Source organism: Oncorhynchus kisutch, linkage group LG21 (genome assembly GCF_002021735.2).
Source record: "Oncorhynchus kisutch isolate 150728-3 linkage group LG21, Okis_V2, whole genome shotgun sequence".
In the NCBI taxonomy this organism is placed as follows: Eukaryota; Metazoa; Chordata; class Actinopteri; order Salmoniformes; family Salmonidae; genus Oncorhynchus; species Oncorhynchus kisutch.
This window is the reverse complement of record NC_034194.2, coordinates 17708821-17724913: the sequence shown is the minus strand read 5'-3', so window position 1 is coordinate 17724913 and position 16093 is coordinate 17708821. Positions and strand designations below refer to the sequence as shown.

General features: G+C 41.9%; 1 protein-coding gene across 1 annotated transcript in view; it reads left to right on the top strand.

Annotated features, from left to right (window-relative positions):
• The window catches only part of slc35f1 (solute carrier family 35 member F1), a 122712-nt gene extending 106972 nt beyond the window's left edge, over window positions 1–15740 (top strand). The window contains exon 8 of the mRNA XM_020454678.2: window positions 13693–15740. Within this exon, the coding sequence (XP_020310267.1) occupies window positions 13693–13917 (225 nt within the window). The 3' untranslated portion in view covers window positions 13918–15740. The remainder of the gene's footprint in view (window positions 1–13692) is intronic.
• The last annotated feature ends 353 nt before the right edge of the window (window positions 15741–16093 follow it).

The window sequence follows — 16093 nt, the reverse complement described above, 5'->3', positions numbered from 1 at the left end:
TAAACTGGTATTTTCCAGTATTGTTGTACGGTCTAGTGTAGGTCACAAATCCAAGAGGATAACATCAGAGCGTTCAATGGAACCTTCTGTGGTATACATCACTAAATCATTCACTCCAATCATTTTAATTGTACAACTGGAGCATAAACCTCTAGTCTATTTTGTCAGTTCATTTGTATTAGCTCGCCCACATGCCAGATTCTCTGGGGTATTACCGACCATGAGAATAATTCATTATATTCTTCTCCTTGTTTTGGGGGAGAACAGCTTTATTGTTCCGTGCTCAGAAAGGCTAGAGAGATTATTACCAAATGCTACGAGCGGTAGCAGAATTCAGGAAGTATCCATTGCGGTCTGTCCATGAAATTAACATTTCCTAATAATATTAGACCTTCTCTACCTTGTCTCATTTGTTATGTTGGGTCAACAGCAGCCAGTGCAATGGAGAGGGGATAAGTATATGCAGTACACAGGCCACTTGTTCTTTACCTTTGTGGATACATGCAGAACAAGAAAACAGATAAACAATATTTTTTACAAAATCTCTCCCTCTTTTGTTTCTCTCTCTCTCGCTCCCTCTTCTCTCTCTCTCTCTCTCTCTCTCCCCCCCCCCCCTGTCCCTGTAAGCTTCGTCAAGGTGGTCTTGCATTGACAAATAGCCACGTCTACTGCAGACCACCACCCCAATCAGTCCTCTGCTGATTCCTCTCTATATGCATGCTCCCCTACCCACTGTGTGGAATATGAATTACTTATTCTACACCTGTAATCCATTGGAAGCCATTGCAGGCAGTCAGTGTGGGAAGTAAGAGAGAAGTGAACTCAATATTGTCATGGCCTCTGGATGCATTTCTACAGCGTCTGTGCTGCTTTGAAGGCAAGAGCTATTACCGACCAGACTCAGAGAGGAGCAATCCCCAAAGAACCAGAAAGTGATTGAGTTGTACTTTGGATAATATGTCTGTCTTTTAAGCACTGAAAGAGTACATATCTTAAGGTACCAAAGTCATTCAAATTGCCAGTCTTGGCAGAGAAGAAAGCATTGCATTCAACACCTGAGACACATCTGTCCTTTGGAGTTTCTACTATAGGACCATGCTACTGTGTCTCATTGAATCATTCAAAGATGAATCATAGCAGTTTCTCTTTTCTTTATTTTCTCATTTTGTTAGTCGTCTGATGCCCTTATTGCACCTACAGTCAACGTAAAGTAAACATTAAATCTTGTTCCAATCAAATTGCTTAGTAACAACACAAGCATCCATGTTCCTCGCCAGAACTAATTGCTTTTGAACTCCTAAGGGGAGATGCAGGGACTTGTGGGCTATTATTGACAGTGGAGGATGAATTCATATTAATAGCATTATACTGTAGAGCATCAGGAGGGTAGTGGAGAATGTAAAGGTCTCTAATTAGTTTCAGTATTGATGGAATATTCTGCATTAAGATCTGACACAATGCCTTGGCTGTGATAGATAGACACTGGCATTTTGGCTAAAACATTTGCAGCATTTAACTGAGCAAATTTGAATGAATATGCCCTTTCATTCTCTCCATATATTAGGAACAACAATACTGTATGTAACGGTTGGTTTATTAGTGTTGTGCTGTAAATCGACTGCAGGGAAAGATGAGGGAACAAGGAAGTTGTTGAGGCAGCGTTTATTGATTTGGCTTCGGACTCTTTCTCAGCCCCCTGACCAGACCACTTTGACCACAGCTGTAATATTTGCCTCTAACCAGACTAGCGTGAGGAATGAACGCATCGGTGTGATGGAATGCTTGTGTCAGCAGTTCACAATATGTGCTTTATGGGACAATACAATTCTCAGGAGAGCATACTGTCCAATGTTGAAATGATAGTGGTGTCCGGAATTACTTTTCAAAAATACATGTTTGCCCTTGGGTGGAAATCGTCAATCATGAAGATTGCAGTGCTAATGGTTTGGTTTAACAGTGCTGGGAGCAGCAGGAGCAGAAAACCAAGATCCTCTACCTCTATCCTCAGACAGTCATATTTGATTCATATTCTCTAAATGTCTCATGTCCTCACAGTATAGCGAAGCTGGGATGCATTCAAATGAGCTGTGGTTGGTGTCATGTGATGCTATCTCTAACTGCTGCGACCACGGTAAGAGGAGACCATGGCCTGATGGGAGTCTAATCACTAAACTCTCGTGCAAATCCCAAATCATAATCCCAGAACAGAGCAACAAGGGAAAGGTACAGGCAAAGGGAAACCAACAATAACACACCATCTGCTTAAATGAAAACGGCTATATTTGAATTCTCCCCGAAGATTTTACGACATTGGATGATGAACAGTGGTGGTGAAAGTCTTTTTCCTTTTCTTCTCGCTTCTGAGTTTCTATCACGGTATGCAGGGCTGCAGCCGTGTCTCCAGCAGGTTCATGTCAACTAGAGTATGTGGAGATGTAGAATGTATTCCTCTCAGTTTCCCGTTATGTCTTTCTGCTCTCATATATTCTCCCTCCCTGCAAAAGCACTGTCTCTGTGCCTGTTACTCCACGTGTTAATAAAAGCCTTGACTGGGGCTGTTGCGGTGACCGTATTACCGCCACACCGGTGGCCAAGAGTCGCAAAGGCAGTCAAATTCCACATGGCCGTTTAGTCACAGTAATTAGGCTTCTCTATGCTCTGACGCTGCTGATGGTCATTAGTAGCCTACCAAACTTGCTAACTGCCTGGTACTCAGCACTCTATTGTCCCTCTAATTACTCTATCAATGCAAATGTGTTTGAAAATCTAATCAAACACTTCAAGAGAGCCCATGAGCTCATGTTGCACAACATTTCTACAGGCTATGCAACTGCTAGAGAAAACAGAGTGATGGCCGCTAATAAAAAGATGAGGATCCCATCAGCTTTCTATAGGCTAGGCCTACTATATTTATTTCTCAACTTTCCTAATATTAAGCACATTGCTTCTCTTTGCAACAGGAGTATAGCCTACCTGGCTCGCATGAAAATAAACCATAGGAAAAGCATCCTCCATTCGCTTTTTAAGTGCATAAAGTTCCCTCCGCGCTCACAACAAGCAACCTCTGACAAAGGTCCCTCTACTTCTATTCAAGGTGAAAATTATGAATCAGACACCTTATTGATAGCAACAGCTCCTGGAATCAGAAATTTTATGGACTCAATGGAGGAACGTAGTCAGAGAAATGCTGATGAATGTCTTGCTTGAGCTGTGCATGCAACTGATTCACCTCTGATGCACAGAGGCAATGTGTATTGGAAGAGATTTCTGAATGTTCTTTGCCCAGCATACACCCCTCCAACCAGACATGCTGTATCTACTCATTTGCTGGATGCAGAGTTCAACAGAGCTCAAGTGAAGGTCAAGCAAATCATAGAAAAATCAGACTGTATTGCAATCATCTCTGATGGGTGGTTGAATGTTCGTGGGAAAGGAATAATTAACTACATCATCTCCACCCCTCAACCAGTATTCTACAACAGCACAGACACAAGGAACAACAGACACATTGCAGATGAGCTGAAGGCAGTCATCAGTGACCTTGGACCAAAGAAGATGTTTGTACTGATGGCAGACAATGCTGCGAACATGAAGACTGCTTTGTCTAAAGTGGAGGAGTCCTACCCTCACATCACACCCATTGGCTGTGCTTCTCATGCATTGAATCTGCTCCTCAAGGACATCATGGCACTGAAAACAATGGATACACTCTAGAAGAGAGCCAAGGAAATGGTTAGGTATGTGAAGGGTCATCAAGTTATAGCAGCAATCTACTTCACCAAGCAAAGTGAGAAAAATATTATTTTGGTGTTGTCATCATATTTGACAATCTCCTGGAGGGGAAGGAGTCTCTCCAAGAAATGGCCATATATGGACAGCCCCATCAAGAGGATCCTCATGGATGATGTATTTTGGGAGAGAGTGGTAAGGAGCCTGCAACTCCTGAAATCTATAGCAGTAGCCATTGCACAGATTGAGGGAGACAATGCCATCCTGTCTGATGTTCAGACTCTGCTTGCAGATTTAAGAGAAGAAATCTGTACTGCGTTGCTCCAAGCAGATGAAACTGCAGTTCTGAAATGCATCAAAAAGAGTGAAGACTTCTGCCTGAAGCCCTTACACGCCGCAGCGTACATGTTGGACCTCAAGTATGCTGGCTAGCGCATCCTGTCTGGTGCAGAGATCAACAAGGCCTATGGTGTCATCACTACTGTGTTTCGCCACCTTGGCCTGGATGAGGGCAAGGTTCTTGGCAGTCTGGCGAAGTACACTTCCAAGCAAGGGCTTTGGGATGGAGTTGCGATATGGCAGTCGTGCCAACATATCTCATCAGCCACCTGGTGCAAGGGACTTTGTGGATCTGAGGCTCTTTCCCCTGTTGCCTCCATCATCCTCCAAATCCCACCAACATCAGCCGCCTCAGAGCGCAACTGGTCCTTGTTTGGGAACATACACACCAAAACACACAACAGGCTGACCATTACAAGGGTTGAAAAATTGGTGGCCATCTGGGCAAATTTGAGGCTTTTTGAGCCTGACAACGACCCATCCTCAACAAGGTTGGAAAGTGACAGTGAAGATGAGGCCGCAGTCTGATGTTTAAGAGGTGGACATTGAGGAGGCCCAGGGAGAAGACATGGAAGCCTGAGAGGAAGACAACCAAAGCTTTAGTTTCTAGACTATCATTTTACAGATGTATGTTGAAAAGGTTTTTGGGAGATGCGATGGATCATTGGGGATCATTCAATATTCCCTTTTGTTGTTCAGTGAAATCATCCCATGAGAAGAGTCAACTCATTTAATTAAAGTTCAATTCGTAACTAAAACGTTTTTTTACATTTCTATTGGAAGGATTTAATAATTTGCAATTATGTCTACGTATAAAAAGGTTTATGTTTCTGTATCCATATGATATGGTAAATATTTCCAATGCAAAAAACATCTACATTTAAAGGTATTAATATTAATTTGCGTATTCCCGCTAATTCCCATATATTCTCATATATTCCCATTAATATCCACGGAAAGTTTCCATCTCTGAATATTCCCCAAAATGTGCAAACCTAGTGACAATATTAGCCTATCACTTGTCAATTATGTTATCACTTGTGAATGATGCCCAGCATAAGAAACAAAGCCTTATTTTTGTGAATTTTTAGAATCATAGTCGCACACCTCATGTAGCCTAGCCCATAGGCCTATATGTTTTAATAAGGTTAATATCACAACTAAAGTGGCCAAATAACTTTTTAAAATGAAGCACATTAATTAAGGGGTGTAGCGCCTAACTGGCATACATAAGCAGGTCGTGAGTTTCACGTTTGGGCAAGAACATTTTCACCATAAAAATGCACCTTTTATAATAAAAGCATAACATGCACAATTGCATTTGCGGTCACTTTTGATAATGGGGTTTTTCGCTAATGGCACATTCGCGCGTATAGCCTTCTACAATGTGTGCATTGCTGCACGTATAATGTGAAGAAATAGCCTAATAGTTTATCAACATTTTAAGGTAAATCTTCTGACCTGTTGTGTCAACCACATTGCATATGAAGGTGTTTTGATGCTAGTGGTTGTATTAATTTGTGATCTATTGCATCCAACAACTATCCCAGACTATGTTTGGAATATTTATTTCTCGCCCAGAATAGAATAGGTCAATTTTGTACTATGGGGGATAGTAGATTGACATAGGCTAGTGCTTTTGCTGTTCGTTAGGCCTACTCATCTTGTTGGCTGACGAAAAGTAAATGTGGACAGTTCTTCCAATTTATTTATTTATTTTACCTTTATTTAACCAGGTAGGCAAGTTGAGAACAAGTTCTCATTTACAATTGCGACCAATTGTATGCTGACCAATATGCACCACGGAATTGGATAAGGACGCGCGCAGTTGCGTCCCGGATGTGTCTGTCTTCATTTGTAGCCTGAGAAAGACCTGATCACGTGACGGAGAGCCATGTGAGTGAGAGGGCTTCCGATAGCGCAGCACGCTCAGGGAGAAGGGCACAACGCAGCACTCCGGGCCGCAAAATGCTTTTTTGGGGGGGTGCAGTAAGGCCACAAAGGGAATGCCGGCGTGAAATTCGATGCATTATCAAGTGCTTGTCAAATTGTGAATGAGAGACTATTGGAGTGTGCACAGCCTGCGCAAAAAAAACCAAGCAGAGCTCATGCCTTTCAAGCGACTTTTTCCAAATCATCATTAGATTCTCATCATGCGGCCTTACAATGTATTAAAAGTCAAAACATGTAGCCCAACGTTTGTAGAACAACTGAATTTACATAACTCTAAATTAAGCATATAGAAGTACCTATTTCTTTGATAACCGCTCAATACAGATTATCCGCATGTGCGCTCTCCCTCAAATCGTTTGGAGACTTTATTTCTATTTTTATTCAGCTTTGTTCAAGTTGTATTCCTCTTACTATAAAATAATATAAAATAATTATCCGGAATTATAAACAAATATTGTCTGCTAAAGGAACTAGTGTAGCCCACAGCCATTTGGCATAGCCACATCAGGACCTAACATATGGACAACTCAGTATGCTATTCTGTTCTTCTGAAATAGACTACATTTTCTTCATATCATGCTTCTTTAGACCTGCCTAAAATAAATCATGGATTTATTGTGAAAGTATAGGCTATATTACATGGATGTATTGTGTGGAAGCCAGGAGATGCTAAATATGTTTATGTTAATTAATGATCGATCAATTACCGTGAGACCGACAGTTATTTGCTTGACAATCACCGGCTGACGAAATTTCTTCACTGCCATAGCCCTAGTCTTGACAGAGTAATTTGCATGATTTGTTTCACGTGGTCTACATTGATATTGTTCTCAGGAGTGTTTACTTTAGCAAATGCTAAATTGAAACCCTGCAGAGGAAGTATTGCTGCGCAGAAAAAGGTGTGTGTGTGTGTGTGTGTGTGTGTGTGTGTGTGTGTGTGCCTCCAGAGAGAGATAATTCCTGGTTGTCAGGGTAATGATTCATATTTCAGTGGCACGAAATGGGAAGGATTAATTATGTCGTTATTTGTGATGACTCCCTCTGCCTGCTTCTGTGACAGTGACGTCATGTATTTGGTGTTGTTTCTGTAAATGTATGGCCAAAAGGTTTTTATATCTACTCTATTCTGTGTTTGGCTGTTATTGTTCCGAGGCAATATTATATTCATTGTATGTTATTCATCTGTTTTGTTCCTTGGTTGTTTATCTTGTCTAGTTTGTTTGGTTTCTAGAGGATTGCTCCATATTGCTGCAGCATAAGGCACATCTAGACACAATCTCAGGCCAAAGGCAATCGAGGGGCTAAATAAAAGCCTGGACTTTACTAATTAATCCATATTTCTCAAAAGCTTAGAACACATGGTAATGGTGGTGTGTGTGTGCTTCTCTCTTTCACACTCTATGCTTCTCTCTCTTTATCACTCTACCTCTCTCTCTCTCGCTGCTAGCTACAACACCCAGGGGCCGTATAATTGTGTACAGTGCGTTCAGAAAGTATTCAGACCCCTTGACTTTTTCCACATTTTGTTAGGTTACAGGTTACAATCGTTTTTTCCCCAATCAATCTACACACAATACCCCATAATGATAAAGCAAATAAAGTTTTTGATACATTTTTACATAAGTATTCAGACCCTTTACTAAGTACTTTGTTGAAGCACCTTTCTCAGTGATTACAGCCTTGAGTCTTCTTGGGTATGACACTACAAGCTTGGCACACTTGTATTTGGGGAGTTTCTCCCATTCTTCTCTGCAGATCCTCTCAAGCTCTGTTAGGTTTGATGGGGAACGTCGCTGCACATCTATTTTCAGGACTCTCCAGAGATGTCCGATCGGGTTCAAGTCCGAGCTCTGGCTGGGCCACTCAAGGACATTCAGAGACTTGTCCCCGATGCCACTCCTACATTGTCTCGGCTGTGTGCTTAGGGTCGTTGTCCTGCTGGAAGGTGAACCAGGTTTTCATGAAGGATCTCTCTGTACTTTGCTCCGTTCATCTTTCCCTCGATCCTGACTAGTCTCCCAGTCCCTGCCGCTGAAAAACATCCCCACAGCATGATGCTGCCACCACCATGTTTCACCGTAGGGATGGTGCCAGGTTTCCAAAGAGTTCAATCTTGGCTTCATCAGACAAGAGAATCGTGTTTCTCATGGTCTGAGAGTAGTCCTTTAGGTGCCTTTTGGCAAACTCCAAGCGGGCTGTTATGTGCCTTTTACTGAGGAGTGGCTTCCGTCTGGCCACACTACCATAAAGGCCTGATTGGTGGTTGTCCTTCTGCAGAGATGGTTTTCCTTCTGGAATGTTCTCCCATCTCCACAGAGGAACTCTGGAGCTCTGTCAGAGTGACCATCGAGTTCTTGGTCATCTCCCTGACCAAGGTCCTTCTCCCCCGATTGCTCAGTTTGGCCGGGTGGCCAGCTCTAGGAAGAGTCTTGGTGATTCCAAACTTCTTCCATTTAAGAATGATGCATACCACTGTGTTCTTGGGGACCTTTGATGCTGCATAAATGTTTTGGTACCCTTCCCCAGATCTGTGCCTTGACACAATCCTGTCTCGGAGCTCCACTGACAATTCCTTCGAGCTCTTGGCTTGCTTTTTGCTCTTACATGCACTGTCAACTTTGGGACCTTATATAGACATGTGTGTGCCATTCCAAATAATGTCCAGTCAATTGAATTTACCACAGGTGAACTCCAATCAAGTTACAGAAACATCTCAAGGATGATCAATGGAAACAAGATTCAGGGTCTCATGATGATCAATTGCAACAGGATGCAGAGTCTCATAGCAAATGGTCTGAGTACTTATGTAAAGGTATTTCTGCTTTTTTTCTCTCTTTAAAAAAAAAATCTCCCCATTTTCGTGGTATCCAATTGTTAGTAGTTAGTTAGTATCTTGTCTCATCGCTACAACTCCCGTACGGGCTCGGGAGAGACGACGGTCGAAAGCCATGCGTCCTCCGAAACACAACCCAACCAAACTGCACTGCTTCTTAACACAGTGCGCATCCAAACCGGAAGCCAGCCGCACCAATGTGTCGGAGGAAACACTGTGCACCTGGCGACCTGGTTAGCGTGCACTGCGCCCGGCCCGCCACAGGAGTCGCTAGTGCACAATGAGACAAGGATATCCCTACCGGCCAAACCCTTCCTAACCTTGACGACGCTAGGCCAATTGTGCGTCGCCCCACGGACCTCTCGGTCGCGGCCGGCTGCGACAGAGCCTGGGCGCGAACCCAGAGTCTCTGGTGGCACAGCTAGCACTGCGATGCAGTGGGAGGGAGGCCTCTGCGTTTTATTTTTCATAGATACGCAAACATTTTTAAACCTGTTTTCACTTTGTCATGATGGGGTATTGTTGTGTCGATTGATGGGATTTAAAAAAAATCTATTTTAGAATAAGGCTGTAATGTAACAAAGTGTGGCAAAAGTCAAGGGGTCTGAATACATTTCAAATGCACTGTATGGTGTGGTAATCGTGTTCACCCAGGGAAGGGGCTGCTGCCCACTGCAGGCTGGCCAGAGAGGGGGACCAACATGGGCATTATGAATGCCCAGACTCTGGAGACTGACATGGTGCTTCGGCATCCTGAGGGGCTGCCCTGAGAGGAAAGGAATCTACCGTATCTCTGCTCTGTATCTATTGAGCGGTCTGAATGTTAATCCTAAACAGACGTTTAATAATATCATATCTGTGTTTGTTTTGAGATCAGAAGACTGATAGTGATAACAAGGCTTTTATGACCAGAGGGACTTGAGATGTTATTTCTGCTACTCCCATGACGCCCAGCCTCTTAGCATGTTTAAGAAGGCCCCATATTCACCCCCTGGAGCCGAACATAAAACTGAGCCAAAATTGCATCAAAACACACTCATAAATTATCCCAGAGGCATTGCATTGTAAACTAGTGTCTTACATTTTGATGTTAGCAGGTTCCTCTCATGATTTTCAAAGAATGTTTACGGTGGGGACGCATTAGATTTATAATGTTGCCTCCTGCATTATTGCACTGCAGCAGTCTTAGCTGTAACTCTAGGTTATCTCTAATCAGAGACTGATTCGGAGTCCGACCTGGGACAACCGATCAGTGGAGTTTCTGGTCAATCAGCGACATTATTGCTAATCAATCCATTACCTACCAGGGAGAAAAGAGAGCCAGCAGTACTGCTGTACAGACGAGGCTCCCGATTTGTGAACCATTGCAATAGACGGAATCAGTCCACAGAGTAAGTGGCATGTAATCAAGGAGACGACTAGACCAGAAACACCCAATGTCACAGTATTACAGAACATTTCCCATTTACTTTCAGTAGAGTTGTTAGTTGATTACATCAACAGCCCCCTTCCATATATCACTCAGATCAAACAGTCAGTGGCCTTATTAGACTCTATCAAACCCTTGTTGGAACACTATACTATAGACTATGACCTACAGAGAGCTCCGAAAGTTTTGGGACAGTTACATACATAGTCCCCCCATTATAGGGGACCAGAAGTATTGGGACAAATTCACTTATGTATTAAAGTAATACAAATGGAGTATTTGGTCCCATATTCCTAGCACACAATGATTACATCAAGCTTGTGACTCTACAAACTTGTTGGATGCATTTGCTGTTTGTTTTGGTTGTGTTTCAGATTTGTGCCCAATAGAAATGAATGGTAAATCATGTATTGTGACATTATGGAGCCACTTTTATTGTAAAGAAGAATAGAATATGTTGTGGATAATCCTAAATTAATCGTGAGTAATGACAGACAAATATCATACCCTCCAAAAATGCTAACCTCCCCTGTTATTGTAATGGTGAGAGGTTAGCATGTCTTGGGGTTATTTTATTGTGTGTCTCTAACTTTTTCACTCGTCATTATTCACGATTCATTCAGGATTATCTGTAATCATGGTAGCATCCACATTAAAGTAGAAGTGTTTAGAAACATATTCTATTGTTATTTACAATAAATGTGCCTCCAAAATGACACAATACATTATTTACCATTCATTTATATTGGGCACAACATAAGATGTAACACAACCATAAGAATCAGCAAATGATTCCAACAAATGTTTTGAGTCACAGACTTGACACCCTCAAATGAAAGCTGACAATCTGCACTTTAACCTCGTCATTTCAAATCCAAAGTACTGGAGTACAGAGCCAAAACAACAACACAAATGGTCACTGCCCCAATACTTTTGGAACTCACTTGTAATGTGTCATGTTGACATACACTGAATATACAAAACATTAAGAACACCTGCTATTTCCGTGACATAGACTGAGACCAGGTGAATCCAGGTGAAAGCTACGATCCCTTATTGATGTCACTTGTTTGGGGGCAACTCAATATAAGGAAGGTGTTCCTAATGCTTGGTGTGCTCAGTGTATGTGTGTTGTAATATGCATGATGTATACATTGCATAAAGCTCCATTGACATGCAGACTGTGTAATGTAACATTCTCATTGGAGCTTCTGGCCTTTACATTTTTAAATGCCCTGTGTGCATTTGGCCTGTTTTAGTATTCACTGTGTACTGCGGTGTAAACACAACGGACAGGTTTGTAACTCCAGTGTCACTTTCTGCCTCTCACAACCTCTAATTAGGGTCAGTAGCCATGTATGTCCGTAAATCCATGTCTGCAGCCTCTTGGTTGGTTTTGTATGTATCAAAACAGGGATTATCCCAGAATGTCTAAGTCATGTGACGTAGTACAGAAGAGACGTTCTGCATGTTTGTTTTCCCCCCACAATCTGGTCTAGGAATACGTTTTTGCTGTGTATCTCTCAAATGTAGAAAATATGGCTGGTTGAAATATGGTTGTTTTGACCTCGTTCAAGTCAACTCAATCACAGAATGGTATTACCACCCTGTCTTTTAATAAGGTGATATTTTTTTGATTGTCACATGGCAGGTTACCGCTGGTTCTAGGATGTGACTCTTAATAGATGTTCACCAGGAATAGAAATAGACAGACTTTCTGCTTTCAAATGCTCATTACCTCATCCTCTGCCAAATGCTTTTCATTATTTTCCTCATTCTTAACTTGAGTTTCTAGACATTAATGTAGTTATCACTCAGTGCTCCAATTCTACTTACCAAAAATATAAACGCAACATGCAACAATTTCAAAGATTTGACTGAGTTACAGGTCATAAGGAAGTCAGTCAATTGAAATAAATTCATTAGGCCCTAATCTATGGATATCACATGACTGGGAATACAGATCTGTTGGTCACAGATACCTTAAAAAAAAGGAGGGGCGTGGGTCAGAAAACCAGTCAGTATCTGGTGTGACCACCATTTGCCTCATGCAGCGTGACTCATCTCCGTTGTATAGAGTTGATCAGGCTGTTGATTGTGGGCTGTGGAATTTTGTCCCACTCTTCAATTAGTGTGTGAAATTGCTGGATATTGGCGGGAACTGGAACACTGTCATACACGTCTATCTAGAGTATCCCGAACATGCTCAATGGGTGACATGTCTGGTGAGTATGCAGGCCATGGAAGAACTGGGACATTTTCAGCTTCCAGAAATTGTGTACAGATCCTTGCGACATGGAGCTGTGCATTATCATGCTGAAACATGAAGTGATGACAGCAGATGCATTTTACGAAAATGGGCCTCAAGATCTCATCATCTCCGTGCATTCAAATTGGCCTCGATAAAATGCAATTGTGTTTGTTGTCCGTAGCTTATGCCTGCCAATACCATAACCCCACCGCCACTATGGAGCACTCTGTTCACAACGTTGACATCAGCAACCCGCTCACCCACACAACACCATACACGAGGTCTACGGTTGTGAGGCCGGTTTGACTTACTGCCAAATTCTCTAAAACGACATTGGAGGGGGCTTATGGTAGAGAAATGAACATTAAATTATCTGGCAACAGCTCTGGTGGACATTCCTGCAGTCAACATGCCAATTATATGCTCCCTCAAAACATGAGACATCTGTGGTATTGTGTTGTGTGACAAAACTGCACATTTTATTGTCCCCAGCACAAGGTGCACCTGTGTAATGATCATGCTGTTTAATCAGCTTCTTGATATGCCACACCTGTCAGGTGGATAGATTATCAGGGAAGTAAACAAATTTGTGCACACAATTTGAGAGAAATAAGCTTTTTGTGCGTATGGAACATTTCTGGGATCTTTTATTTCAGCTCATGAAACATGGGACCAACACTTTACATGTTGCGTTTATATTTTTGTTCAGTATACATGTGGGGGGAATATGTCCTTTTGCTTTTGTACCATGAGATCTGTCAGTAGATCATGAGCAGCCCTCAAGGCAGCCTGTTGGAAACTCAGAACACTGCTATTACAATGCCCTCAATGTGTTCATCTTATCAGACAGAGATTATTTAGGTTTGTTTGTTGGAGGCAGCAGGTAGCCTAGCGGTAAGAGCGTTGGGTCAGTAACTGAAATGTCTCTAGTTCGAATCCCAGAGCCTACACAATGTGCCCTTGAGCAAGGCACTTAACCCTAATTGCTCAAGATTGCTGTTAATAATGGCGGACTCTGGCCAAGACCCCACTCTCAGGGGGAGTTGGATATGCAAAAACATTTTTTCTCCAATTTAGACATGTGTATTAGTACACACTTCTGAAATAGGACCAATATAAGCAATTTCTCAGTTGACTGAGTGTATGTGTCTGCTCCAGTTTTCAGGACTCTACCTCCTGTCCTTCATCATCATTGTGCTGGGTCTGGTCCTCTACACCTCTTCCTCTACCTACGTGGCCCAGGACCCGCGCATCTACAAGCAGTTCCGCAACGCCGGCCACCCCATTACGGACACGCCCACTCTGGGGCCCCTGGAACCCTCGGTGACCTATACCAGCCTGAGGCAGGAGATAGAGGAGGAACCTCGCATCAGGGTGGCCTGAGGGGCTGGAGCCTAATCATCCACTGCACCGCCTCCCAGATTCTGTACAGAGAGAATGATAATGATCACTGAATGATAAAGATATAATCATGTAGCAAACTAGCAAAAGTACACTGTGATCACAAACTGTGAATAGATAGCAGTGACTATTTCAGATTGAGGATTTGTTTCGTGTATAGAAATATACTGTTCCCCCATCACATTCCCTCTTACTGTGCATTGGACATGTTTAAAAAGGTTTTGTGTTAAAGGCTTGTGTAAATGGTGACTTGTTTCTTTTTTTTTTACATCAGCACAGAACTTGATTGGATTTGAATTTGAGCTGTGGGTCTAGCTCTCCCATTGACTTTATTCCAGTGTTGTATTGTTCCCTCAGAGATAAGATCAAGTAATACACAGACTTACCACGAGTCAGTGCCTTACAATGTATTACTGTTGTGTGTGTGAGCTTCACATTTATAAATGGCCCCTTCCTTGTAAGGCCAGAATTGTCTGAAGACATTGGATACTGTGGCCCCTCAATTTAAATGAATAAACTCTATTTAGAGCACTGTGGACTGCTTCTCTGCATTACATTTAGTCTGCCCTTACAACTACTTACTACACCACACATATATCCAACTTTCCATGTTGGAGACATTATCTCCCGAGGCCAGTGGGCATAAAGACAAATATATCAGGATTCCTAATGAAGCGAAGTGATTATTGTACATTTGTTTCATTGTTCATACGTACACCGAACTCGAGTTGATAGAGAAAATAATGTGATGATCACAATGCACATGTCATTCCAGAATTGTGATGTTCTGTTTTACTGATTGTCCAGCTGTTGGATTGTATTTTGTGTTTGCTTTTTATTCCCTGCTGGATTTTATCCAAAGCACATTAATGGAACGATTTGGAACATATTTCTTTCAAAGTAATATTATCCTCTGTTTTGTATTCTATTTGATGTTGGTGCATTGGAGCCCTTGCTGTCAGAAGTGTTGCTTAAAATAAAAGTATCTTGGTCTGAAACGCAGAGAAACGGAAATATCACACCTCTCAAAACATGGTGAAGATTTGTGGCAAGTAAACACACAGGAACACTATTTACAACTGAAGATTGGCGAGAGTGGTTGTGCAGATTCACATGCTATCACTGGGTCAGATAACCACCTCCACAATTCATTACTGAGTGCAGGTCCCCACCTACAACACTGAAAGGGCAGGTCATGTTGAAACAGTTACTCGTTCGCTTTCATCATATTCTGGAACATGTGTAACGATCATTTTTGCCAGACTCAGCGAATGTAATTTGGTCATAGGGACCAGATTGCAATATCTTAAATCATAGGGTTTTTCCTAAACTTGATATGATAAAGTGGGTCTGTACATACAGTATGCATCAGGATGTAATGCCAAAATCAATTTATATGGAACATCAGAGGGAAAACATGGATCTCTTACTTTGCATATCGCATTGCACTTCGAATACAAGTCACAACCTTAACATTGCCAAAAGTTTAAAGGAAAGGTTGCTGTCTTGTGTAAGGCCTAAACGTGCTATCAATATTCTTTAGATGTGTGGGTACTTAGGCTGTACTTTGTTTAAATCACCTAGATGAATTAAAATAGTAACATACTGATGACATATTGTACCCAATGGGTAGGCCTAAAGCTTCAACTGAAACTTAAGTCCTCATATAGCAGTGGCATATGATGTAAACAGAGAGAAATCTGCAGTCATTTACCATTTTGATATTTGCATGTTCTAGGTGGATTGGCTGTGGTAATGTCTATTAACTGTAAATTGTTTTCAAATAAAAGACTTTGTCAAACAGAGATTGAGAGAACTGTGTGATTTATACAAACTTCCTCCTGATGATGATGATCACCACGCAATTGGTTGAAAATTGTTTTAACTAATGTAGCTAAATGGTACAACCCTGAACAGCTGCTGTTGATTTCGATCGGCCCGGTTCAGTTAGCATTTTTGGAATAGCCTATTCATCTTTTGGTACACTATACTATACTACCGTTCAAAAGTTTGGGGTCACTTAGAAATGTCCTTGTTTTTGAAAGAAAAGCATTATCCATTAAAATAACATCAAGTTGATCAGAAATACAGCGTAGACATTAATCTTGTAAATGACTATTGTAGCTGGAAACTGCAGATTTTCTATGGAATATCTACA